At 33.8% G+C, this 26,507-nt stretch overlaps 3 protein-coding genes across 3 annotated transcripts; all 3 read right to left on the bottom strand.

Moving 5' to 3' along the window:
• Nucleotides 1-876: 876 nt before the first annotated feature.
• LOC132730573 (protein amalgam-like) lies at nucleotides 877-8,812 on the bottom strand. The gene is made up of 8 exons (XM_060716534.1): nucleotides 8,626-8,812; nucleotides 7,516-7,658; nucleotides 5,824-6,049; nucleotides 5,113-5,273; nucleotides 4,281-4,392; nucleotides 2,755-2,905; nucleotides 1,658-1,800; nucleotides 877-1,044 (listed from the first exon to the last, which is right to left on the bottom strand). The coding sequence occupies exons 1-8, from the start codon at nucleotides 8,669-8,671 to the stop codon at nucleotides 929-931; spliced, it is 1,098 nt and encodes a 365-aa protein (XP_060572517.1). The 5' UTR covers nucleotides 8,672-8,812; the 3' UTR covers nucleotides 877-928.
• Nucleotides 8,813-11,213: 2,401 nt separating this feature from the next.
• On the bottom strand, nucleotides 11,214-16,675 carry LOC132730574 (uncharacterized). Its single transcript, XM_060716535.1, has 7 exons — nucleotides 16,538-16,675; nucleotides 15,079-15,244; nucleotides 13,963-14,040; nucleotides 13,310-13,441; nucleotides 12,407-12,511; nucleotides 11,988-12,050; nucleotides 11,214-11,506 (listed from the first exon to the last, which is right to left on the bottom strand). Exons 1-6 carry the CDS (start codon nucleotides 16,601-16,603, stop codon nucleotides 11,989-11,991), a joined length of 609 nt encoding a protein of 202 aa, XP_060572518.1. The 5' UTR covers nucleotides 16,604-16,675; the 3' UTR covers nucleotides 11,214-11,506; nucleotide 11,988.
• Nucleotides 16,676-20,422: 3,747 nt separating this feature from the next.
• Nucleotides 20,423-26,119, bottom strand: LOC132730575 (uncharacterized). Its single transcript, XM_060716536.1, has 6 exons — nucleotides 25,842-26,119; nucleotides 23,999-24,070; nucleotides 22,897-23,028; nucleotides 21,930-22,034; nucleotides 21,385-21,447; nucleotides 20,423-20,561 (listed from the first exon to the last, which is right to left on the bottom strand). Exons 1-5 carry the CDS (start codon nucleotides 25,906-25,908, stop codon nucleotides 21,386-21,388), a joined length of 438 nt encoding a protein of 145 aa, XP_060572519.1. The 5' UTR covers nucleotides 25,909-26,119; the 3' UTR covers nucleotides 20,423-20,561; nucleotide 21,385.
• Between the last annotated feature and the right edge of the window lie 388 nt (nucleotides 26,120-26,507).

Raw genomic sequence — 26,507 nt, 5'->3', positions numbered from 1 at the left:
AACATTTAATTGTATTTTTCATGAATTAATGAGTTTGAAGCAATATGATAGATAATGGATAAAGATATGTATGTAACGTATGTGACGAAGATTATGCATTTACATCTGAAACATGAACATATGTACAATGACTATAAGGCAATAAATCTAGAATATTGAATATATATGTATTCAGTTTACATCGGTAAATATTTCACATTTACACGTGCACATCTTTCACTGTAAAGACTAAAGACACAGATCTACAGTTCAATTAAAAATGGATGAGAAAGGAAGAGTTTGAATAAAAAAAGGAATCATATAAATTTTGCTTTGATGAAAAATGATATGAAGTTTTCAGTCTTAATCCAAATTTAGTGCTTTATATCAATGGAATATTCAATAGAAATTGAAAAATATGAACACTATTTTAAGTAGTTCAATTGTATACACATTAGACGACGTCAATCGGCTACCGTGGTATCCTTGGTCGAACTAAACATTGACCGGAAGTAAAGTGACGTCATTATGTGCCTGTGTTCGACCAGTCTGAAACAGCATTTCCTTTGGTACAAAGATGGCGGCGAAAGATAGCAGGTGCGCCATATTTTTTATGAATTTAGTTGCATCTCAGCCATGTTGAAAACCTACGCAGCAACGGAAGTACGTATAATTAACTCCTTGACCAGACATGCGCATTTCAACTTCCGTAAGCAGACAAAAGTTCGTGATCAAATTCGCTCGTACCAATTTGGTTAGAGGATGCTACACAAATAAATCCTGATTTCATCTTTGGCTTATAATTTTTAAATACAAAGAACAAACCACTGGAGTAGACGAGATAGTAGAAATTGTATTTCTTTGCATTGAATAAGTTGCAAAAGTTCTAGTGAAGTGTTTGTTTGTTTTTTTTACTAAAGTGGTTAAAAACGGCATGAAGGTAAAATGGCTAACACAAATGAAGAAGTGACGTAACGGCAAGCATCAGAATGGTAGTTATACTAAATGTTAATAAAGATGAACCACCCGCTGTACTAGGTCTGTCACTGACGAAGTAACTGGACTCTGAAAAGAACACAAAAATACATAAACAAGATTATAAAATTTCCAAAGTTCGAAAATGAAAAATAAAATCACATACAAATGAAAACGTGAAAAAGCCGCATAAAGACAAGAAAATTTGAAGTTATGTTATTCCTAAATTCTTTACTGTCATACAAATAAATACTTGAAAGTATGATATGAGCTTCAAAACTGTGGAATACAAGAAATGTGCACATCAAGCAAAAACAAACACATACATATTATCATAAAATAACTGTATATTATGAAACAACTTTAATGCATGATACAATGCCTATGTGGCCAAAAAAGACAAAATCGGTTTACTAGTAGCAACAACAAAAACGTTTGGGCAAAGATTAAATAAGGCAACTTTAACCGGATTAAAATTGCATTAGGTGTATGACCTAAAATCCATTTGCAACTAGCCATCAAAATGTCAAGTGCAAGCATAACAAACACGTGCAAATGCTTCACATGGTCAATGATAAAAGTTCAGAACCAATCTTGTATCCCTTTTTAGGACTGCAGCTTATACGCGTTTATTTGACTTTTAGTGGCACAATACCTTTATAATTGAATTTCTAGTTTCACGAATTAAGAATAAAATGTTCACCTGCAAGAGTTACAAAATTCTCTCCGTTTCCTTCCGAATTTTCAGCATAACATCTGTACTTGCCAAAATCATTGCTGTCTATGTCATGGATGATCAGTTTCATCAGTACAAAGTTTGAGCCAAAATAACTCTCGAATGTGTACCTAAAATTAAAAAAATTATAACATGTCATGCATTTTTCCTCTGAGTATTAAAAATAAGTAGTTCTAGTAAATACTTATATTACATAGGGATAAGAAGCTCTAAAAATAGAAAAAATTTCAAATCCATCCGGACCCATAATCCCTTGGGCGAGATTCATTGGTCATTGAAGTTTACAAATTTCCGCCATCTTGTTTTACGTAACCAAACGTTTTTACATGTCCATCCATAACTGAGAATAATTTAATATTTATCACTTTTATACATTCTTCGTATTCTTTTTATTACTTCTTTTGATTACCATAAAAAATTTCAGATAATATGGCGGCATGCATATCGGTAAATTTTCTCGTGCCAAACACGGTCTCGGAAAGTCTCGCGAAAATGTGAACTTGCGGGACAATTCCCCGATAGAGATTTCAACTGTATAACGTCATAGCTTCCGCTCCATTTAAACACTATTTCTTTTAATATAACACTGTGGCTCTAGAAACCTATTCAATTGATATGCAGCTTAAAGAAAATAAATAATGATAACATATGTCTGACTCTAAACTCGTGACAAGTGCTAATTACCACAGACGCTTGGGGGTCAGATCCTGCCCCCCCCCCCCTCCAACGTAATACGCCCCTGTAAACACTCTATCAAAACTATTTTAATATTTAAACACGAATGGGGCATCTATTACAACGATAAAACTGGTTTTCAAACAATTTTTACAAAAATACCATATACCATCTTGGGTCAGGATCTGACCACAAGCGTATGTGCTAATTACTTCGGTTCCAGTAGGCAATGGGTTCATAGATTCATAGATATATGAATATTCAACCGCGATATAATAATGTGGGCTAGCCTGCTAATTAATTATGACGTTTTAATTGTGTGCGTGTGTGTTTTCTTTTTTTTTTGGGGGGGGGGGGGGACTGGGTGTACAAAGGAAGTTTCTCCTTACTTGTTATTGTCGTCAAGAGGGACACCGTCTTTGTTCCACACGACCTGTTTTACTGTCGATGGTGGGTTGCCCGAAACCTCACATTTAAGTTCCCGGCTATATCCAACTGCCTGATACACATCCGGTTCCTTAGCAACCAGCACTGGTGCAACTGAAATTAAAGAATCAGAAATTATGGTAATTTAATTTTTTTTTAGTTTTTTTTTTATACAATTAAGATAATAATAAATTATTTTGCTCCTTAATAAAATCTGGAAAAAGGGTGATCCCTCGCATGCAAAGAAAACAACAAAATCACATGATAATTGCAGACTATGTTTGATTATGTCTGTTCATGAGAGATTGAAGAAAAACCCAACATCTCTCACGCCCCCCTCCCCAGCACCGGCTAAAGCGGAATCCAATCTTCAATACTAAATGTGCCTGAATCTTTAAATGATCCCGAAGGACAAGACAAACTTGACAACACTGATAAATCATTTCAAAATAAAGCATTGATTAGTATTGCTGACGTCTAAATCGTGACGTTTAAATTTGAATCCGAGATACGTAAACAAAATGTTCTCACTGTTGAGCTACTGAGATACAAAAAATAATGCATGCATTATATATTTCCTGCTGATGAAAATTTTTACGTGAACTTGGTGTAGTATCAACAAAGAAATGTGTTTTTATTTCTGTACATTGATTTACTCAGTTTTCATTTCCATAATACGATGAATGTGTTAACTTCAAGTCAATACAAACTTCAGTACTTATGTTTAAGGAAATCGGTGACAAATTGGTAAACGGTAACGGTAACATCTTTTGATAAATACTGATGAATAAATTCATAAAGCAACGTAATGATTGATATACATGTCAAGACATGCTCATCAAATTTCAGTTTCTACAGTCGGCATATTGACTTCTAAACTTTGCTGAATTAATTAAATAATTTGTCCTTTTTTGCTCATTCTGTAAATGTCAATTTTCGAGGATATCAAGATGAATGTTTAAGTTAGCCAGCCAATTAGTAAAAGACAATCGGAGCACATCGATGATTATTCTGACGAAGGGCCAAAAAGTTCAGATTTTGCAGATGAGATCCCATTTGGAACATCACGGCTATTATCGATAAAAACGTTCTTATCCTAAGTTTGACGAAAATGGGCCGAAGTTAGACGGAAATGGCCGAGAAAATGCTGGTGATACTGCACGGAAATACAGACTGACGTTCCGCTGTTAGCATGGTAAGGATAAATGAGCCGTGTCACGACAAACCAACATAATGCGTTTGCGACCAGCATGGATCCAGACCAGCCTGCGCATTCGCGCAGTCTGATCAGGATCCATGCTGTTCGCTTATAAATCCTTACAAGTACCGAAACTGATAGCGAATAGCATGGAACCTGATCAGACTGCGCGGATGCGCAGGCTGGTCTGGGATCCATGCTTGTCGCAAACCCACTATGTTGGTTTTGTCATGACACGGCTGAAATAATGAAGGAATATGGTATATTCATAATTTCATATTGTATACTCACATTTGACATTCAAAGCTATACGTCTGACATCTTTTCCCGCTATATTTTCAGCCACACATTTGTAATGACCTTTTTGATGTCTGTTAACATGGTCAATAGACAAAGTTGGTGACTGGAAGTATAATAGATTATATAATCTAGAAATAAAGTTAAAACAAAATGTTTTTAAATTGAGAAGTCATGTTAATTAATTAATTCATTCATTCATATAGTATGGTAAAATGAGGATTAAGTTAAGAATTATTCAAAGAATAAAAATAATTGCATGGACGTAGCTAAAAATAGAAGAATAATTCCTCAAGCTGGATGATTTTTAAGATAACAGCTGATTGTGGTCTTTTAAATACAAAAAGAAACTTACTAATATTTTTATTGCTTTCAATTTGAAAAAAAAACAAAACAACAAAGTGTTAACGAGTTAAAGAGTCACATCCGAGGTATTTTGACATAATAGGACTGGAAATATTTTTCCGAGATTTTTGTACCAATTGATGTAGGTCTAGGTCAGTTATTTGTGTGCACATTTTAAGATTATTCCTTCTCTCCGTTTTTCTATCATTTCTATAGTACAAAATTACCAAAAAATTAAAAGCAAAAATGAAAAGCGTTGCAACGCTTTTCTCTCAAAACCGGCTTAGATTTCTGCAAAAAATCGATTTCCAATTAAATTCTGAGTTCATCTTTTGCTATCATTTGCACATTTGTCCATTTTAAATAATTCACTTGATATTCGTTAGATTTTGAAAGTTTATGTTTAAGGCAGTTGGACCTCAGTGGTGTTTCCTTATAGCTTTTGATAATAATAAAAAAAATCGGGTGTTAATAGACTTACGACGTATTCCCGACCACCCGTCGGAAGTAAGCCACCTCCAGCAAGCTGCCATTTTATTAGAGGTTTAGGAATACCGTTTGCTGCACATTTAAAAACCATGCTATCCCCCTCCTGTCTTGTTGTATCCGAACTTGTGTATATGTCGATAATTTGTGGTTTCTCTGTAATGTATTGTTATATGAAAACATGTACATGTTTAACGCAAATATATAAAAATCAGTTAACATCGTTAAATACCATTCAAGCTGGAGAACATGTTCACCCAATCATTTTTATTGTTCTTTCTTACCTAAAATCATTTTTAAAGCCAAGTACTATATATGTGTGAGTTTTGTTACTTCATCTAACTGATAGTCATTCTTGTAAAATAAGTTATTGTAATTTATTGCATCAGGGAAGACCCGTTGCTAATGTTGAGAGAACTTGTGGGTCAACCCTTTTGCCAAATATGTCATGTCATTGTATTGTAACTGTCTACATGTATGTACATGTATATGTCTTATTTTTGGCAATAGAATATGTTTCAATCATGTTTAAATCATATGAAAACATGAGAAATGAGCCGCGTCATGACAAAACCAACGTAATGCGAAAATACGAAAATGTCCAAGTACAGTATATACATGTACATAGAATCACTGTTGTCGACGCATTGAACTGTTGTCTGGGTTTCCGGCAACAAACCGTGAATAAAACTATCCATATACTTACGTATAACTTTTACCATCCGGCTAATGTTGTCCATTTGAAATCGACTTTGAAGTTGAACTCTACAGATATACAAGGCTTCATCGGACGGCTGGACATTCTGAATCTTTAGTCGCCAATTGTTAGTTGCGGGCTTATCTAATTGATACTTGAATGAGTTTTTCGTGTCCGTGTCAGTGGAAATTGGAATAGTTATGTTTGTGTTGAAGTTTTGGACTAGCCATTGTACCTGCAGAACGAAGAAATGGGTTACTAAGTTACAATTCAACCGACAATTGTTGTTAATATTGTCTTCAAGTCCACTTTTATTGAAAGGAGAAACAAACGTTTCCATTTAATAATAATAATAATAATAATAATAATAACGGATGATGATGATGATGATGATGATGATGATGATGATGATGATGATAATAATAATAATAATAACAATAATAATAATGATGATGATAATAATAATAATGATGATAATGATGATAAAACTCTTTTTTTAACGAAGGTAGCATAGTATGATATTACAGATAAAACAAATATTCCCAAATCTTATTCAATAAACAGAAAAAATAGAAAATAGACATGTTAAAAGTAATTACATGCACAATGTATAAAGATCATACAGACATTATATCATATATAATACAAGTATACTGTCTCTAATTCATCTTTTAATAATAAGAAATGCTTGAAATATTACTGAAACAATTAAAGAATAGTCTTGTAGAATTTCTTATTTATAAAGGAATAGGGACTAGAATAACAAAACTGTTCATTTTAGAGACTAGACTCTGATGCCAATTTCAATCGTAAAACATGAAGTTTATTTATTCTTTTGTTAAATATGTCATTATTTTAAAGAGGGCATTTTATTTTCGTTAAAATTGTTTGTACGTATATGTAAATCATTGTAAAAGGTAAGTAACATTCAGAAATACTGTTTTGATATACATGTACATGAATTTAAGAAACTTGACGAACAAAACTATTTGGAGTCTAAATGTGAAACGTTGACGTCAGTGCTTATAACAGAAGAAAATTACTAAGTTATTGTATAAATGAAGTGTTTTATATCATTTCCTTTTTGTAAATTAATATTAGGCACATTTCCCCTCAGAAATAAGTATGTTTTTCTTCTTTAGAAAAGGTCAAACATGTGTTTTACGCCACATGTATTTTGATTAAGAATTTAGAGCATGTTGGACTATTATCACCTTAGAATAGTAGTGCCGAGTGTGTGATATTTTTTCATGAAAGAAGCCAAATGTATATAAAGTGGTATTTTGACTTCTATACTTAACACAAAGTCACTATTACTGTACTAAATTCCAAAGTTGAAAAAGGCCAAAGCCAGACCAGCTATACTGTATGATCATACAGTATTTATTTCATTTATTTTGGGAAATACTAAGTTTTTTGTTGTTTTTGTTTTTTAGTAACAAAAGTTATATAATTTGTTCGGCTCATTATCCTCATGGTCAAGTTATTAAGAAATATTTAAAGCTATTACGTCATGAACAGAACAGAACAGAAATTTTATTTCGTAACGTATACACATATTAGATATGCACGTGATTTAAGTACATGTATATTTGAGAATGAACCTATATGAATGAATAGCTTATATACATCATGGTTGGACAACAGATATTAACTGAAATGAGCTGAATTGAACGGATGGACTATAAAGGTTTAACATACCGGCATTCCCTTTGGCTTTTTATCAACAACACAAGCCAAGTAAGCATCTTTGTCTTTCTGTACGACAAGTGTTGGGTATCCGTCAACTTTAGTGGTGTAGGGGAATGTTTGGTCCAGATAGACGGTAGGGTCGGCACATAACACTGTTGTATGATGAAAATAGAAAGGAAAAACACGAGAAAATTAATATTATGTACATTAATATAATACTACAGATTCCCGACATAGCGATACAGCACTGATATTGAAGATATTATTATTATTATTATTAGAAAGGAAAAAAACATGAGAAAATTAATATTATGTACATTAATATAATATTACAGATTCCCGACAAAGCGATATATATAATTATTATTACTATTATTATTATTATTATCATTATTATTATTATTATCATTATTATTATTATTATCCTCACCATCATCATTATTATTATAATCATAATCATTTTTATTATCTAAGGAAATTTATAAGTTCATGTTATAACAAGAAATACCGTGCAAAAATCTCACCGTAGTTCTAAGCTCTACGGAAACGGTCTGAGAAGGTTCGGATGAAATGAGCAAATTACACTCAGGTTGTGTGGAAGCGGAGAGCTATTATATCATGCATGTATCATACCATATATAGATAAACAATGATGCTTTGCAATATAGGCATTTATGCGTACTTTTAAAGTAGGTCAGGATTCTATTTGAAAAGTCACTATATGTGAATTTCATTATACATGTATTAAGGTGGCATTTTTTGTTTTAAATTAAACTTAAAAGTGCAAAAATGATGAAAATCGTAATTTCTGATCCAATTTAAAATATTCATCCGCCACCACACATCCTGAACGGTGTCCTCTCCCCCTCCAAGGTGTCCTTATAGAACAATCACAAAAAATACTTCTCAATCTATTTCGTACCCCTTTATTAACAATCATATAAAAACTATTTGAGAATGTTGATAACATATTTGCACCATATATGAATAACTTCCCTGAACAAACTGTGTAATACTTTTAGATATCAATCAAGCAGGAACATTCCTTTGTTTCTAAGATTGAAATACATGTTTTATTTAAAAAAATCAGATACTATTTCAAACGTAAACACTACATACCTATGTGAAATGTAAGGGTCAGACACAGGAATCCGCTGAAGAACATTTCCGAACATTCAGTGACTGAAAATTAGCTTAAAAATCAAAACATTTCGGCCATTTTTGTCTAAAGTTTTGAATTATTTTAGTACGGTAGTATTATGATTGGATTGCGTTATCTAGTGGACTGGCAAGCGCGGGTTGTAATCTTAGTGTCATTGCAGGCCACAACGAGATAACGTTGTTATCATTTTCATATTTAACTATTTCAAGTCAAGATAGACAACCCTTGTTGTAAGGGTGTTACGACATTTATTGCCCCTTATATTTATTACACGTATATTGACCAATTGCCTGTATCAATAAATAGTTGTAAGGAACGATTAAGGTCAGAGACAAAATTTAAAAAAGAAAAAGAAAAAAAAATACATTTTGTAAATACATTTTGGTCAAAATAGTTTTTTTCTTTTGTTTTTTGTTGTTTTTTTTTTTGGGAGAGGGGAGTTATTTTATGGGTTTTTTTTCACTAATGAATGCCAGTATATAGAAACAAAACGACCGGGTTACGGAAACATAGTTGTTTTTTCAGAGACGAAATGATATAACAACAAGAAAATATCGCCTAAAGATTTCTTAAACATGAAATTGTTCTACACATATATTAAATGAAATCAATATGGAACGTTGTTTTTCAACAAACTTATTGATTTCACAGAATTAATATTCCGGAAATTGCAGACAGATTAAGTTCTTTCGAAGAAATGACCTGTTGTTCAAAGTGCAAATAAAATAGTATGCGCCAGTGCACGACTTCGTGTTTCAAACTCCTGACCTATTTTAAGACTTAGTTATTTGTCTGATTCCGTTGCGGATTCGTTTTTTTCCGTTAGTTTAAGGGTCTTCTTTACAACAATAAAACGCCAAAAAACTTGAACCCTAGCAAAATGTCCGGGAGATATCCGCGTGACATGGTCGACTTTTTGGACCGGCGATTTGTTCTTTCTCGTTCTGTATATAAAGTGTACACATTTTCGTACCCCCCCCCCCCCCAAAAAAAAAAACACACACAAAAAAAACAATATTTCTCGAGCCAACCATTAAAACACCTTTTGTCAGACTCCGTTTCAGATTCGTTTTTCCGTTAGTTTGGAGGGTCTATTTTACTGCCATATGCATATAAGGCACAAAGCTCTAACCCAATCAAAATGTCCGGAAATTATCCGCATGGCGTGGTCGTTTTTATGAACGGCGATTTGCTCTTTCTGTAAAATTTTCTTATAAAAAGCAATACTTTCTTCGAGCCGTTTTAACATCATTTGTCTGCTTCCATTTTTGTTACGAAATTTTCTTTACATTATAAATCCGTTCCAGAAAATGGCGTTACTTCACGAAAATTCAAAAATTATATTGTATATTCAGAAAGGAGAAATCGCCGATCTGAAAAACGAACATACCACGCGGGCATCTCGATGGTTTAACCTTTATGCCTTATACTGCTGTAAAGAAGAACCTCAAAATTAATGCAATAGTTAATCCGCAACGGTATCAACAAATAGTGTTTTTGCCGGATCGGACCAGAAAAAGGTGTTTTGCTTTGATTTTACGCAAAATCACAATTTATTTTATGTACAGAAAGAAAAAATCACCGATCAAAAAAAAAAAAAAAAAAAAAAAAAAACAACAAAAAAAAAACGACCATGCATCTTGGGTTAGAGCTTTGTAACACCGCACTTTGGGGTTCAAACGCACTTTGGGGTCCAATTTCGACCCCCAAAGTGCGTTAAACAGGTACATATACATTTTTTTTAACATCAGGCAAATGACCGCACTTTAGGGTCATAGAGAATGAATGTTTATTATGTTTTAAATAATATATTGTACTCAAAACCAATGGTAAACAAAAAATCAGGTTATTAAATAGACGCAAAACATGTGCCCTTAATTATAGTAGAATCAATAGGGATTTAAATAGTCTTGATTAGTAAGTGAAGAACTTTCACCAACTAAATCACCAAATAAAGAATTTGTATCAATTATTAAGCTTAAAATATTTTTTTCTCAAATTTTCCATTTATTTTAAAAGAATGTACACCTTGCATTAACTCTTTTAAGCTAAATGCATTATTTTCCCGTATTTTATTTACACATTTTATAGAAATATGATAGTCTTTGCATAGACAAAGGTATAAATTCTATGTAATCTTAGTAAGACATTTCAGTTACAAATATGGGTCTGATAATATTTTATTTAGCTAAATGTGACATATAAGAAACTTGACTAGGTGTAGATTCGGCTTTCAGTAGTAGTCCGTACAAGCAGTACTAAAAATATCAACTAAAAGGTCTTGTTTATTATAGTGTCACCCCTACTGAAAGGGCCAGCCATTTTGACTTATGAGACACCTTTTGGTTGCATACCATGTACCTCCCAATTCCTACCACTATGCCAGGCGCCAGGCGGATAGAAATCGGTAACCATTCATTTTAACTACCTCGCGGCTCACGAAGCGGCCATTTCGGAACGAGTCCCACGAGAAACATTCATCCTTCAATTAAAGCTCCCCGTGGGGCTCGAAAAACAAAATACACGAAAATATGTTTCAATGGACTTTATTGGTAAAAATAAAATACAGAAACATTTTTATGACAACGATATGGTAAAAAATGAGTCGATGCCTAAGCAGAACACGAAACAAATGAAGATGAAAACAAACAAATAAAGCAAAAAGAAATAAAAGAGACACAAACAAACAAACAAACAAACAAACAAAGCAAAGACAAACACAAAGAATACAAAGACAGAAACAAACAAAACAAAGACACAACAAAACAAATACACATACAAAAATAACACACACATAAACACACACACATGCACGCAGTTTCTTCTTCTTCTTGTACTCTGAAATTAAAAGAGTAAGCTTAGTGTGGTGACAATCAGTTTTACATATTTGTTTCAATGATTTATATTTTTAGGACTAAGATCCCACAAACCTCAGAGGGAAGCCGTTACGTATTAGTTCAACTTCAATTATGTCTCTTGATCTTTAGAGAGAGGGTAGAGCCCATCATGATAACGGCATATATGACAAACATGTATATTTTGTATCACAGGTGCTTGAAACAAACTTTTTTTTATGTTTTATATGGGCTATATTCTTTAATAAGATATCTTAATATACATATATATGCCGATTATGTAAAATATTTGTTTATGTGACTAGCGCCTGTGCTTAGTACAAAGTTCAGCTGATTTCAGCTTGGGACAGTTGTAAAATTTTTTTGAATTTATAATAATACTGTAATAGGCATAACGCAGTTTACATGCTTTAAATTTTCCAATTTCAAACTATTTCATACAAATAATATTATATGAATCTTACCTTACACGCTTACAGGTGGAAGACCGTCATCAGTGACGTCACATCCGGTTATGCCAAATGCTTCTGTAAAAAGATACAGAACGATTATTATGTGTACTATAGAGCTTTTGTTTAAAGCACAACAAGTCATGGCAGAAATTTTGTTGTTGGTCGACTCGACGCATTTTATTTCATTATACCCAAAAGTTGCGAAGTTATCCCCCCTTTTCATTGGGTTTTCCGTCGCACCAACACAATATATAGGTCATATGGCGGCTTTCCAGCTGTATTAGTGGAGGAAGACCGCAGACGCTCTTCTATGCGTCATTTCAGGTACAGACGAGCACTTGAGTAGAACCACCAACGTTCTGTAAACTTCTTGCACTGAATGCTTGTAAAAAAATTTTGTTTGTCACAAAATATTCATCAACAACACTTACCCTTGAATTCTTTGATAGTTTTAGCCTTTCTAATAGCAGACTGGTTGATGTCGGCATATGTCACAATATTTGACAGGCTCTCCGTGACAGCCATATCAGCAATTTCTGTGAAAGAAAAATATTACTGTCATGTGCATGTACACTTAAACAATACTTTAAATTAAAACAAGAGTTCACTTCACAATTGTTATCCGGCTAAAACCGTTGCTTGGTACCTGCCGACAACTACCGGAAACAGGATGTCAATTAGCTCATTAAGTTACCGGAAGTCAAGATAAAAACAAACAAGTTTCAGTAAAAAAAAAGAGTGAAGCTGAAAACATGACCACATATAAAGTACATAGCAAGGATAAAACTTGTACTTCAACAGGTAAGACTGGGAAATGTTGTGGAGTCGTCATTTGATTGACTGTGATTAGTTAACTGAATTGCCGTGAACTGCCAGGTTATATCTGAAGCTGGCTTATATGCTTCTTACACAACCGGTTTTCTTGTCATTAACATGAATGGCCCCTTAATGTCCCTTATAAAAATCTTAGAATGATATTCTTTTATTAGGTTCATATTCGTGAATTCCGTAAAAAGGTATGGTAAAATGATAAACACACTTTTTTTATGCACAGGGCAATTTAATCTATGAATCGAAGGGAATTTGACTATTGGATTTTCTAACACCTTGTAAAGGCCAAATCTTTAAAAAAAAAAATAGACAGTCATAGGTAAAATTCCGCCTAAAGGCCGTCAAGGCGCTGTCCTTGTTCATTTCGGCACTTAAAAAACCACCGTATTAAATCTGACATGAAGTGCAGGGACAAGATAAATATAATGCCCCGCTCATTTTCCCACCTCCTTCGCCTGGTATCCGGTTATACAACTGACTTGTGCATAAAACAAATCACTTACGGCTTATGATACTGGAGGACAATGATATGTTGTCGTCTGCTGGCCTCACAGTTACAGTCGTTGTGTTGCTAGGCAACTCCTGTCTCAGACTGTCGGCTGCCTTGTTTATGATGCTTGTCACGTATTCTGCAACTAAAAGATTTGGTAAAACTTTATTATAATGTTGTAATAATGGTTCAAGAGCAGGTTAGACTTTAGAATTTTAGATTCAGATGCTTATCAACCGAAAAGAATAGATTTGAAGGGAAATAATTTGTCATAAATGAAGGAAAGGGTAGTCAGGCTGGTAGTTTGACTTCCAGCAAAATACTTAAGCCAAAAGTTCAACAATTGCCAAAAGTTCAAAAGATGCAAAAGATTTCTCAGCGTTTTGGCAAATGAATATTTATAAATAGAAAATGTAAAAAAAAACACATAAAATTAAATTTAAAAAACTTTTGAAAATAGAAAATAATGCATTTTTTAGGCTTAATGGTTGTTGTTGTTATTGTCATATATATTATCAGTATGCCTTTTAAGTAGACGATCGGTTCTAAAGTAGATGAAAATGTGCGTTAATAATTAAGGCACATTAAACAAAATGTTTGGAAAACTTTATAGACTATACTCTTTATAGAATTTAATATTATTAATGAAATTGTAAAAATAATTACCAAGTATGTCGTCTGCTGTGTTATTGTCGTCTGCAATGATCTCTGTCACTGTTGTAATTTCTGTATCAACAGCATCGTCTGAAAATTAATAGGTTTCCGGATTTTTTTATTAGATTTCAAGTTACTTTTTATTCGTATTATAGAATTAACAGACTTAAAGACAGAAATGTTTCAAATGCTCGTGAAACTGAATATGACATTATTTGACTTGATACAACCATTATGTATTTATAGATACAACCATATGTATTTCTCATCGTCGGATACCCACGATTGATAAACATGTCACATAACATGCAATCAACCGTGGGTAAAATGAATCGATTTACGTCGATATACAGCAACAGGTGCGTAAAATATCTACCAATGACATCGCGTTTAACAAATCTATATTCTTCAACAGCGGAGGTAAAAAGCAATAAGAAACAAAATGGCAGCGCCCACGGTTTAAAACTGTTGTACGTGTCTTGCTAAAATCAATGGCAAAACTATCGCCAAATTAATTCTTCTGCAAGCAGATATCAATCAGAAAGGAAAACATCACTCTGTAAAAGTAAGTTATCTATACTTTCTTGCTCGAAATCGTTTAAATTTTCGATGTTGAACTTTTCACGTCGTCTATATGGTTGTCGCAATATTGTCTGTAATACCGAACGTCGGACAGAACGAGCGTTTTGATTGGTTTTAATCGCCTCATGAAATCGTGAGGCAGCCAATGAAATAGCTGCCTTTGACACACCTCTAATCGACTGAATATCGGCGAAAAATCCCACGGCTGATAAATGTTAATGGTTCGGCCGTGGGTATCCGACGATGCTGATAAATGTTAATGGTTCGGCCGTGGGTATCCGACGATGGTATTTCTATGTTTGGATAGTTTTTGATGTGCCCGAAGTGTCTTTGGCTGAAGAAATTGCTTGTTTTGGTACTTTTTATATTGCTTTATTGTTTTGTTTTTATTTTCTAGTATCATCATTGTATATAAGTATGCTGACTCACACAAACCAAAGTGTTTAAAAAATCCAAATTTCTTTTTATTTGTCAAACAAATAATAGAGCTGCGCTAAAATTTGAGAATTCATTTAGAAAATATAGTATATAACAAAATGATTTTACCATTCTTAGATGACAACTTTTGAGGAACGACTTTGTTTGACTTGCTGGCAATCTTTCCGACGACCATGTCGGCAGTACCTGTTTCATTTAACAGGGTTTCTGGGTCAAGAGTTTTGCCTCTTCTTGCATAGTATCTTTGGCGCAAGCGGTTTCGAAATCTTGCAAACTGTAAAAGAGACATGTCCATTAATGGTAAAACATTTTCAATATTCCTTACTTACACTAGAATATCTAGCTACTTTCATTAATATTTAAGTAAACCATTTTTTTTCTGTTTACAGCTATTCATCTTGATTATCATAAGAAAACATAACTTTTATTCGACATTAAAAATTGTAACAACAAAATTATAATCGATTTTCAAAAGTGAGACACGTGATTTCTAGACCTAGAAAAATATATATGTGAATGTTTAACCGAGAAGTTCATTGCCTGACGAATGCCAATCACATTAGATGATATATACTAAGTATTTGATTAGTATTTATACTCATATGTAGATAACAATATCATTGTACATCAGAAATGTATTGGCGGGGCGAGAACTCTGCAAGTGTGAATATACTATTTTTGTGCGAATTGTTTCCCTTCCCTTGCAAAAATTCGGATTACCTAGTATCGCGACAGATTGTGATTTGCAGCTATTACAATTACTTTATTTAGTTACTTTATCTAAAGTCATACAAAGCTTATGTTAGGACTTTAATTGATACAATTCATATGATGTATCATTCTGGAGGAAAGCAGATCGAAAGTCTTATTATGATAGAAACACTAATACTGTATCTTAATTTAATATATAGAAATTTTATTTCACATATGTCCTAATGTACCAATATATTTCACATATCTATGTTATTTAATATACGTTTAACCTGATACGCCAAGTTTTTACCATCGTATGTTACCCCTTTGTCCGTATATTTTCTTAAGAAATTATATGTTTCGGGATTTTCATCAAATATTTAATATCTATAATTTTCCTATGTATCGCCATTATATATTAACGATACTGGACATGTATAAAACCACTAAAATCTTAGAATTATAGTTGCATTAATTATTTCATCTTTCATTATTTGTCATCTCTTTATCCTCATCGATATCATCATCATCATCATCATTACTATTACTATTACTATAACTATTACTAACACTATCACTATCACTATCACTATCGTTATCGTTATCATTATTATTATTATTATTATTATTATTATTATTATCATCATCATCATCATCATCATCACCACCATCATCATTATTTCTTTATCATCATCATCATCATCATCACCATCATCATTATTTCTTTATTACTATGATTTCTATTATTATTATTATTGTTGTTATTATTATTATTATCAAATTCACTAAGGGAATTCGTGCTCCCCTTAATTATGCACAAAAACATTTAATTTATTATCTTATTTGAAACTTTAGATTGTTTTATCCTACTCACCCTTTCGTTGCAAGACTTCTTAAAACTTATGAGCCAAATAAAACAGCCTGAATTTTCGCTAGCCATTAATTATCCATGCTATATTTGTTAAAAAAAGACGTGGTTAAATTTTCCGGTCGCAATATGACGTTGCTAATGAGAAACGTCAACTTCTTCTGTGACGTCACCACGCTGCAAGTGTATGTCTATCGTTATGTTAAAACAACACCGAATACTAGGTAGCAACGAAAATCTTTCAAACATTCGGAACATCTCGGGCGACATCATTAGTGTTTCGTTACGGCTGTATTTGGAACACTTCGCTGATTACCAATAATTGTCTTTATTATACCCAAATATACCTCTTCCATAGCCCTTCAAGAGACAGGATAGACAATATTTTTTATGTGACGTCACCATTGGGCACATAATTTGATTTAGCTAATACAAGTTAACTCCGCTGTACGGAATTCCTTAAACGACAGCTTCTTTGTTGGCTGCCAAGTGAGAAATATGAATCTTTAATGAGAATTTTTCCAATTTAAAGAAAACAAATCAGTGAAACGTCAAGCATTACTATTCATTCAAGAAATTTGAACCATTCTTGAGTCATGTTAAGTTTTACATGAGGAAACATTGAGGGACTTGACCCCACTATACTGTGTTTGAGAGGCTGACATCTCGACTATTATGCAAATTTCTGTCAAGTTCACTGAATATATTTTTTCAAAACAGCGCAACAAGCTTAACTTGAATACTCTTATCTTGGATAGTATATTTCTCGCGACAATCATATAAAGAACATGGACGCCGAGCAGTCTATTTCTTTAAAAAGAGCCCAAAGCCCTAACTCAAGCAAAATGTACGGGAGATTTTCTTGGTGTATGATTGTAGTTTTTTATGCTCCCGGAAGGGTGATGTAATTATAATCGCCGCTTTGTCCGGATGTCCGTCCGTCCTTCTGTCCCCTTTTCTTGTCCGGGACATAACTCTGAAACAACAAAGTGCAAAAGGACCATAACTTTGCCATGCCTAATTTTGGAGCTATTGCCCTTTTTTGTTATTTTTTTTTCACTTTTAACTTTGTCCGGGACATAACTCTCAAACAACAAAAGACATCAACAAGAAATTTTGTCGGTAGATAGATCTTATTGAATGGAAGTGTAGTGCAAAAAAAACGTAACGCTGCCTTGCTTAATTTTGGAGTTAGTTTCTTTTGTTCATTTTTTACACTTTGACCATTCAGGACATAGCTCTGAAAGAATAAGAGATATGAACAACAAACTTTATAGGTAGATAGATCTCATTGTGAAGTTAAATAGTGCAGAAGAACCTTGCCCAATTGGAGTTATTGCCCTTTGTTCATTTTTTTAAAAAGATTTTCACTTTGGACTTTGTCCGAAACATAACTCTGAAACTATAAGAGATATCAATATGACACTTTGTAGGTAGATATCATAGGAACTCGAGAATGGGACCGCAGATTACGACGCATATTTTCGATCGTGTAACGGTTTTTAAAAACGTTTCTGTTACATCTTAATATCTTTTAGTATTATCCGAGTATATGGCCTCAAAAAATATATTATCAATTGAACCCAATCTGTCTCTTTTAAAACTGGTCAAATGTTACGGTATTATAAAAAAGTCAAGGAGTGACATCCGCCATTTGCCGCAACGTTTTCGGCATGAGTTTTTCCCCTTTGGCTACAATTGATAACTATTTTTTCAGAATTTTGTTCCCGTTATTTTTGTCAACTATCAGGTATCGTCCGGTGTTTATTGTTTGCATGTGTTGACATGTATAGGCGGCATTATAACGGGCGTATTTGCGTTTTGATTTGTTAACATGGAGAAAACTTTTGCCTAACTGAAAAAAGGAATATTAAAACATGATTCATAGATAAATATTTTAGGCACTCATCTGGTATTCATTACTAGGAAATGTGAAAGTTTTCCATGTATTGAGTGACATAAAGAGAGTATTAGAAAAATAAAAAAAAAAAATAAAGCATATCAAGGGGGATAACCTACGCTGAACGTTGCGGTAAATGTCGGATGTCACTCCTTTTCTTTTTTCAATATATATCGTAAATTCAACTGATTTTTAAATTAGAAGATTATATTAAATTGAGATTAGATAATTAAAGACCACCCGCTCGCATAATATGAAAAGATATTCAAAGGTCGGACAAACAATATGTAAAGCCTTTATGCGCCGCAATATGCGGTCCTTTTCCAGAGTCCGGGACTATGGTTTGATATATCTCATTGCGAAGATATGCAGTGCAAAAAAATCTTTACTCTGCCTTTCCAATTTTTGGAGTTATAGCCCTTTTTCAATGTTACGCTTTATGAACTTTATTCGTGACATTACTGTGAAACTACAAGAGGTATCAACAAGAAACTAAGTCGTTCAATATATCGCATTGAGTAGAAGTGCAGTGTCAACAACAGTAACAATGCCTTGCCTAATTTTTTAATTATTGCACTTTGAACTTTGTCCGAGACATAACTCTGAAATTACAAGAGGTATACTTTTCTCTGTCCAAAATTTATTCGGGGAGCATCACCCGATCTCTTTTGTTTTTATTTATTTTTGCATTTTTTCAAAGGCGATTTGTTCCTTCTGTATTTAAAGTGTAGTAATTTTATTTCAAAAAGAACAACTGTTTTCTCGAGCTAACCGTTAAAACTTTAATTGTTTTTCCATTATCAGTTTTGAGGGTCTTCCTTCCAACAATATAAGGTCCAAAGCCTGAACCCAAGCAAAATGTCCGGGAGATATTTTTTGACCGGCAATTTATTCTTTCCGTATATGAAGAGTAAATTTTCGTAAAGAACAATATTTTGTCGAGCCAACCGTCAAAATACTAGTTGTCTGATTCCGTTGAGGATTCGTTTTTACATTAATTTGAAGGGTCTTTCTTACTGCAATATAAGCCCAAAAGCCTTAACCCAAGCAAAATTTCCGGGAGATTTCTGCGTGGCATAGAATATAAGGAGTAACTGTATAAGCATTTTACAATCATATAAACAAGAGGGCCATGATGGCTCTAAATCGCTCACAGTCAGAATACTTGTTTATTTTGGTCTATTAAAAGAAGATTTTTTTGTATATAAGGATAATCAATGCCCCCTGGGCGAGGCCGATTTTGACCCAAGGGCTTTTTTCTATTAAATTGGTAGACACTTACTAGAAGATGTTTCATGCCAAATATCTAAGCTCTAGCTATTTGAGTTATTTTAAAAGAGGATTTTTTAAGTTTTACTATATACATATATGGAAAAACAATGACCCTCTTGGACGAGGCCAATTTTGACCCCAGTGCTCCCAGTGCTTTTATTTGAACAAACATTGTAAAACACTTACTAGAAGATGTTTCATGCCAAATATCTAAGCTCTAGCTCCTTGTTTTTTTAACCGAAGATATTTTCAGTTTATTTTTCTTTCGGTTGCCATGGCAACAAGTGTTTTGCATGGAATTAAATGCTTTAAACAATTCTTAAAGGTTACAACCAAAGGAACATTCCTGTGACGTTTGGATGAAATTGGCTAAGCGGTTTATGAGGAGATGTCGTTTAAAGTAAAAGTTTACGGACGAACGGCGGACGAAAAGCGATCACAAAAACACCATTTTCTGATGAGAATTGTTAAAACACCATTTGTCGTTGAGTTCGTTGCAGACAAACTTAAAGTCATTAAAAATTTTGATGTAAAAAAAATACACAAAAATATGTTTCAATGGACTTTATTGGTAAAAATAAAATACAGAAACATTTTTATGACAACGATATGGTGAAAAAATGAGTCGATGCCTAAGCAGAACACGAAAAAAATGAAGATGAAAACAAACAAATAAAGCAAAAAGAAATAAAAGAGACACAAACAAACAAACAAAACAAACAAAGCAAAGACAAAAACAAACAAAACAAAGACAGAAACAAACAAAACAAAGACACAACAAAACAAATACACACACAAAAATAACACACACACACACAAGCACACACATGCACGCAGTTTCTTTCTTCTTCTTGTACTCTGAAATTAAAAGAGTATTTCTTAGTGTGGTGACGATCAGTTTTACATACACATGTATTTGTTTCAATAAATTATATTTTTTAGGACTTAGATCCCACAAACCTCAGAGGAAAGCCGTTATGTCAATTATATCTCTTGATCTTTAGAGCGAGGGTAGAGCCCATCATAAAGAAGAGCTACAAGAATCATCCCTGAACTAAGAGGACTCACATATGAACAAAGATTAAGGGCATTGAATTTACCAACTCTTGATTACAGACGTCAACGTGGAGATATGATACACGTTTTTCAACTGATTCACAAAATAGACGATTTTGACTATGAAAAAAGTTATTCAAATTATCTGTTACAAATCATGAAATCCGGGGACATATTTATAAATTATAAAAGGTAAGACCAGACAAAATTCCTTCACTTTATAGAGTCGTAAACGAATGGAACCTACTTCCCAGTGAAATAGTTTTATCAAAGAATGTAAATGAGTTCAAATCAAAATTAGATAAACACTGGCAGTGGAAAATATATAAAATTGACAATATTTATTGAATAGACCAATACCGGAGCGGACGACAATGAAAACAGAACTCGGGGGGAATGATAGTCCGTTAGGGGACTAATAAAGTTTCCCATACATCACAAGGTATCACAAGGTATGACTAACGGCATATATGACAAACATGTTTGATACAAAGTTAAGCGACAGTTGTAAGATTTTATATTAATTCATATTAATACACTGTACTGCAGAAGGCATAGCGTAGTAAAGTTTACAAACTTTTCCATTTCAAACTATTTCATACAAATGATATTATGTGAATCTTACCTTACACGCTTACAGGTGGAAGACCGTCATCAGTGACGTCACTTCCGGTAATGCCGAATGCTTCTGTAAAAAGATACAGAACGATTATTATGTGTACTATAGAGCTTTTGTTTAAAGCAGAGCATGACAGAAATTTTGCTCTTGGTCGACTCGACGCATTTTATTTCATTATACCCAAGAGTTGCGACGTTATCCCCCTTTTTTATTGGATATTCCGTCGCACCAAGACAAAATATAGGTCATATGGCGGCTTTTTCCAGCTTTACTAATGGAGGAGACCTCAGGCGCTCTTCTAGAAGCGTCATTTCAGGTACAGACGTTATCCCCCTTTTTTATTGGATTTTCCGTCGCACCAACACAAAATATAGGTCATATGGCGGCTTTTTCCAGCTTTACTAATGGAGGAGACCTCATGCGCTCTTCTATGCGTCATTTCAGGTACAGACGAGCACTTGAGTAGAACCACCGACATTCTGTAAACTTCTTGCACTGAATGCTCTAAGTGTAAAAAAATTTGTCATAAAATATTCATAAACAACTCTTACCCTTGAATTCTTTGATAGTTTTAGCCTTTCTAATAGCAGACTGGTTGATGTTGGCAGCTGTCACAATATTTGACAGGCTCTCCGTGACAGCCATATCAGCAATTTCTGTGAAAGAAAAAATATTACTGTCGTGTGCATGTACTACTCATAAGTAAAACAAGAGCTAACTTCCAACATGGTCGCGTTAAAACGTGGCAAAACCGTTTATAATTGGTACCTGCCCAACAACTACCGGAAACAGGATGGCAAAAAGCTCATAAATTTACCGGAAGTCAAGATGAAAACAAACAGGCTACGGTAAAAAAAGAGTGAAGCTGAAAACATAAAGACCACATAAAAAGTATATAGCCAGGATAAAGCTTGTGCATGAACAGATAAGGCTGGACAATTTTCGTCATTTGATTGACTGTCAACTGAAATGCTGAGAACTGTCAGGTTATATTTGAAGCTGGTGTAACTGCTTTTTATACCACCGGGTTTCCTGTCATGATTTATATCATGAAAATGCCCTTATAAATATAACCTTAGAACGATATTCTTTTATTTGGCTTATATCCATAAAGTCAATTATATATTAAAGACAGCACTTGCTATATATGTCTACATGATTTATGTCATAAATGATGATGACCTTTGACAATGTAGGAAACATTTTATTTAATTCATAAACACACACTTTGTGTCATCCACGGGGCAATTTCATCCATAGCCCCTCCCCCACCCCCAAAGAATGACAAGTACTTTGGCAACTGGATTTTCTTACACCTTGTAATGATCCCACAATTTAATCCGGCTAAAGGCCACAACGGCGCTGTCCTGGTTCATTTTGGCACACAAAAAACACCGCATGTAATTATTTAATTTAAAGTGAAGGGACAAGAAAAATATAAAACCCCGCTCATTTTCCCACCTCCTTCGCCTTGTTTCCGGTTATACAACTGACTTGTGCATAAATCAAATCACTTACGGCTGATGATACTGGAGGACAATGATACGTTGTCGTCTGCTGGCCTCACAGTTACAGTCGTTGTGTTACTATGCAACTCCTGTCTCAGACTGTCGGCTGCCTTGTTTATGATGCCTGTCACGTATTCTGCAACTAAAAGATTTTGTAAAACTTTATTTAATATGTAATTGAGAATTTAGACATTACTTAAAGGCACAGTATATCTCTGAAATTGTAAAAAGAAAAACATTAAATGTCACGACAAAACCAACATAATGGGTTTGCGACCAGCATGGATCCACACCAGCCTGCGCATCCGCGCAGTCTGATCAGGATCCATGCTGTTCGCTTACAGACCCTATAACAAGTAATGAAACTGATAGCGAACAGCATGGATCCTGATCAGACTGCGCGGATGCGCAGGCTGGTCTGGATCCATGCTGGTCGCAAACCCATTATGTTGGTTTTGTCGTGACGCGGCTCATTTATTATAATATTGTAATAATGGTCCTAGAGCAGGTTAGACTTTAGAATTTTAGATTTAGATGCTTATCACCCGAAAAGAATAGATTTGAAGAGAAATAAATTGTCATAAATGAAGGAAAGGGTAGTCAGGCTGGTATTTTGACTTCCATCAAAATACTTAATCACAATTCAACAATGGCCAAAAGTTTTCAAAAGAAGCAAAAGACTTCTCAGCGTTTTGCCAAATGAATATTTATAAATAGAAAATGTAAAAAAAACACATAAAATGAAATTAAAGAAACTTTTGAAAAAAGAAAATTATGCATTTTTTAGTCTTAATGGTTGTTGTTGTTGTTGTTGTCATACATATTATCAGTATGCCTTTAAAGTAGACGATCGGTTTTAAAGTAGATGTAAATGCACGTTAAATTTCAATAATTAAGGCAAATTAAATAAAATGTTTGATCAGCTTTATAGACTATACTCGAACATTTCAATAGTTAATGAATTTGCGAGTCGCAATTAACTGAAGCAACACCGAAAAATGCCGTGTATATTTTCGGCGTTTTGACGAAATCGGAACAAAAAAAGAATTCTTTAGTATTTGATGTAATTAATGAAATTGTAAAAGTAATTGAGACAAAATGTATATGTTTACCAAGTCTGTCGTCCTCTGTGGTATTGTCGTCTGCAATGATCTCTGCCACTGTTGTAATTTCAACAGCATCGTCTGGAAAACAATAGGTTTCCGGATTTTTTTACTAGGTTTAAAGTTAGTTTGTTTCATTTTCATTCGTACTATAGAATTAATAAACTCAAAGACATAAATGTGTAAAAATGCTCGTTAAAATAAAAAATTGCATTATTTGAATAAAAAGAACCATATGTATTTATATATATGTTTGAAGTGCTATGTAACACCGCAAAACGTCCGTACCGCAAAACGTACGTATATGGGCGTATTGCGGCGCATATCGTCCACATTTTTCTGACGTACATTTTGCGAATAGCTTTTCATATAATTGCATCAAGAAGTGGGAACGATTTTTTGTGTTCTTGTTGACTGTGGAGATTTGGTTCTACCGTTCATTTTTACGGGGGATGGATAGGGGCTTTTGACAGCGTAGTCATATTTGAGCGAGAGGACTATATTGCCATGGAGATGGGGCCTTTAAGTCGCCTAGTCATAATTGAGCAAGAGAGTTTTTGTCGCGGGGGATGGGGTGGGGATGGGGGTGCATTTAGCCGCCTAGTCATATTTGAGAGAGAGAGAGCTTTTGTCGAGGGAGGGAGATTTTAGCCGCCTTGTCATATCTGAGTGAGAGAGCTATTGTTGTGATGGGGGGAGGGACTTTAGCCCCCTAGTAATAAATGCATGAATGACAACAAAGAAATGGCAGTTTTATCACAATTCAATAATTTGACTTTAAAATATGTCTTTATTTTTATAATTCAAAGGCAAATAACTCTTGACATATTCAGTCGTTTTAGCTTGATCGAGACCTCATTGTTATACATATTTTGTATAAAATACTTTAAGAATGGAGAAGAAGCGAAAGCACTAACAAGGTGATAATAATTGCGTTTTTTGTTGTTGCTTTTTTGTAAGATTTAGCCTATAATCTAACTTTGTTGAGATTTTATGGTCATAGATATTCTGTTGAAAATTGTCAAGATTGAAGAAGAAATGAAAGCGTTGGAGTGGTAACAATGTGAAATATAACAGATATTGTAATTCAAGGGCAGATAACTCTGGACATATTGCTTAGGGTATGTGGATGCTAGAGTGGTAACAAGCTAAATTTGGACGGACAGACAGACAGGCGCATAGTCAGGTGAGCTAAAATTAACACACAATAACACCGTATAATAACTGGTCAAAATTAACAAAAATTATATAAACTTTAAAATATCGACGTTATGCGGCAGGGCCATGCCTTTTTGCCGCAAAATGTACGTCAGAAAAATGTGGACGATATGCGCCGCAAAACGTCCTTATAATACTGCACGTTTGTAACGTCGCTTTTCATTGGATAACCGTGACGTTTAAATAGATTTATATACACGGCCGCTGTCGATATCTTACTTTTTCTCCACAAAATGATGCTTGCTGTATTATAAATTCGTTATAAAGATTGTTGACAGGTCATATAACCGTATATAAACGGCTGTTTGCAATACAACCCTCGCCTAACGGCTCGGGTTATATTTACAAATAGCCGTTTATATAGGGCCATATACCTGTCAACAATCTTTATAACTAATAATATACGTACGTTTTGCGGTACGGACGTTTTGCGGTGTTACAGAACTAGAAGTGCCAACATTTGGCTGAAGAGATTGCTTTTTTTGGGGGGGGGGGGGGGGGGGTTGCTTTATGGTCTTGTCATTAGTATCATCTTTGTATACAAGTAAGCTGACTCACACAAAAGAACGTGCTTCAGAATTCCATTTTGTTATTTGTCAAACAAATAAGTACATGTATACAATAATGATTTTACCATTCTTAGATGACAACTTTTGAGGAACGACTTTGTTTGACTTGCTGGCAATCTTTCCGACGACCATGTCGGCAGTACCTGTTTCATTTAACAGGGTTTCTGGGTCAAGAGTCTTGCCTCCCAAAACGTAGAGCTTTTCAAGTATGTATACCTTTATATTGATTCTACGAAACGATTTATATAATGTCTGACTGCTACTACTATGCTGCTTATATTCTTTTCTTGTCCTTATCTTTATTTGTTTAATGTCCTTTTTGTGTTTTTTTTTCTTTAGTTGTTTTCTGTAGTTTTTTACTTAAATTTTGTCAAAACTTACTAAAATCTTGTCCTTACCATTAACATTTCATTTTTCTTTTTCAATCTTGCATTATCAAATGTGTTTTTTTTTTTTTTTTGGTAACTTGTTAATTACAACCACCACAGACATTGAAGATTGTTATTGTTAGATAATGGCTTCTATAAGCTTCTGCTTTCGGCCAAAATCTATAATTATTGTTATGTTGTTATTTACACATGTACAAATATTCTAAATAAAATATGTTTAAACCAAACCAAGAGTCTTGCCTCTTCTTGCATAATATCTTTGGCGCAAGCGGTTTCGAAATCTTGCAAACTGTAAAAGAGACAATATTCATTGATGGTAAAACATTTTCAATATTCCTTACT

This window comes from Ruditapes philippinarum, unplaced genomic scaffold, assembly GCF_026571515.1.
Source record: "Ruditapes philippinarum isolate M1 unplaced genomic scaffold, ASM2657151v2 ctg771_1_1_1_1, whole genome shotgun sequence".
In the NCBI taxonomy this organism is placed as follows: Eukaryota; Metazoa; Mollusca; class Bivalvia; order Venerida; family Veneridae; genus Ruditapes; species Ruditapes philippinarum.
The sequence above is the reverse complement of the archived record's forward strand: the minus strand, read 5'-3'. Positions and strand labels throughout refer to the sequence as shown.

What these genes read in the sequence shown, in the direction of transcription:
- LOC132730573 (XM_060716534.1), bottom strand. Translation starts at nt 8,671, where the DNA reads ATGTTCTTCAGCGGATTCCTGTGTCTGACCCTTACATTTCACATAG. An exon ending in AAAAGCCAAAGGGAATGCCG is followed by an intron (nt 6,050 to 7,515) that starts GTATGTTAAACC and finishes TTCGTTCTGCAG; the next exon opens with GTACAATGGCTAGTCCAAAA. An exon ending in GAATTTTGTAACTCTTGCAG is followed by an intron (nt 1,045 to 1,657) that starts GTGAACATTTTA and finishes TGTTCTTTTCAG; the next exon opens with AGTCCAGTTACTTCGTCAGT.
- LOC132730574 (XM_060716535.1), bottom strand. Translation starts at nt 16,603, where the DNA reads ATGGCTAGCGAAAATTCAGGCTGTTTTATTTGGCTCATAAGTTTTAAG. An exon ending in CACAGCAGACGACATACTTG is followed by an intron (nt 13,442 to 13,962) that starts GTAATTATTTTT and finishes CAAATCTTTTAG; the next exon opens with TTGCAGAATACGTGACAAGC. An exon ending in AACTATCAAAGAATTCAAGG is followed by an intron (nt 12,051 to 12,406) that starts GTAAGTGTTGTT and finishes ATCTTTTTACAG; the next exon opens with AAGCATTTGGCATAACCGGA.
- LOC132730575 (XM_060716536.1), bottom strand. Translation starts at nt 25,908, where the DNA reads ATGGTCGTCGGAAAGATTGCCAGCAAGTCAAACAAAGTCGTTCCTCAA. An exon ending in AAAGTTGTCATCTAAGAATG is followed by an intron (nt 24,071 to 25,841) that starts GTAAAATCATTA and finishes ATTGTTTTCCAG; the next exon opens with ACGATGCTGTTGAAATTACA. An exon ending in GTCCTCCAGTATCATCAGCC is followed by an intron (nt 22,035 to 22,896) that starts GTAAGTGATTTG and finishes TTTCTTTCACAG; the next exon opens with AAATTGCTGATATGGCTGTC.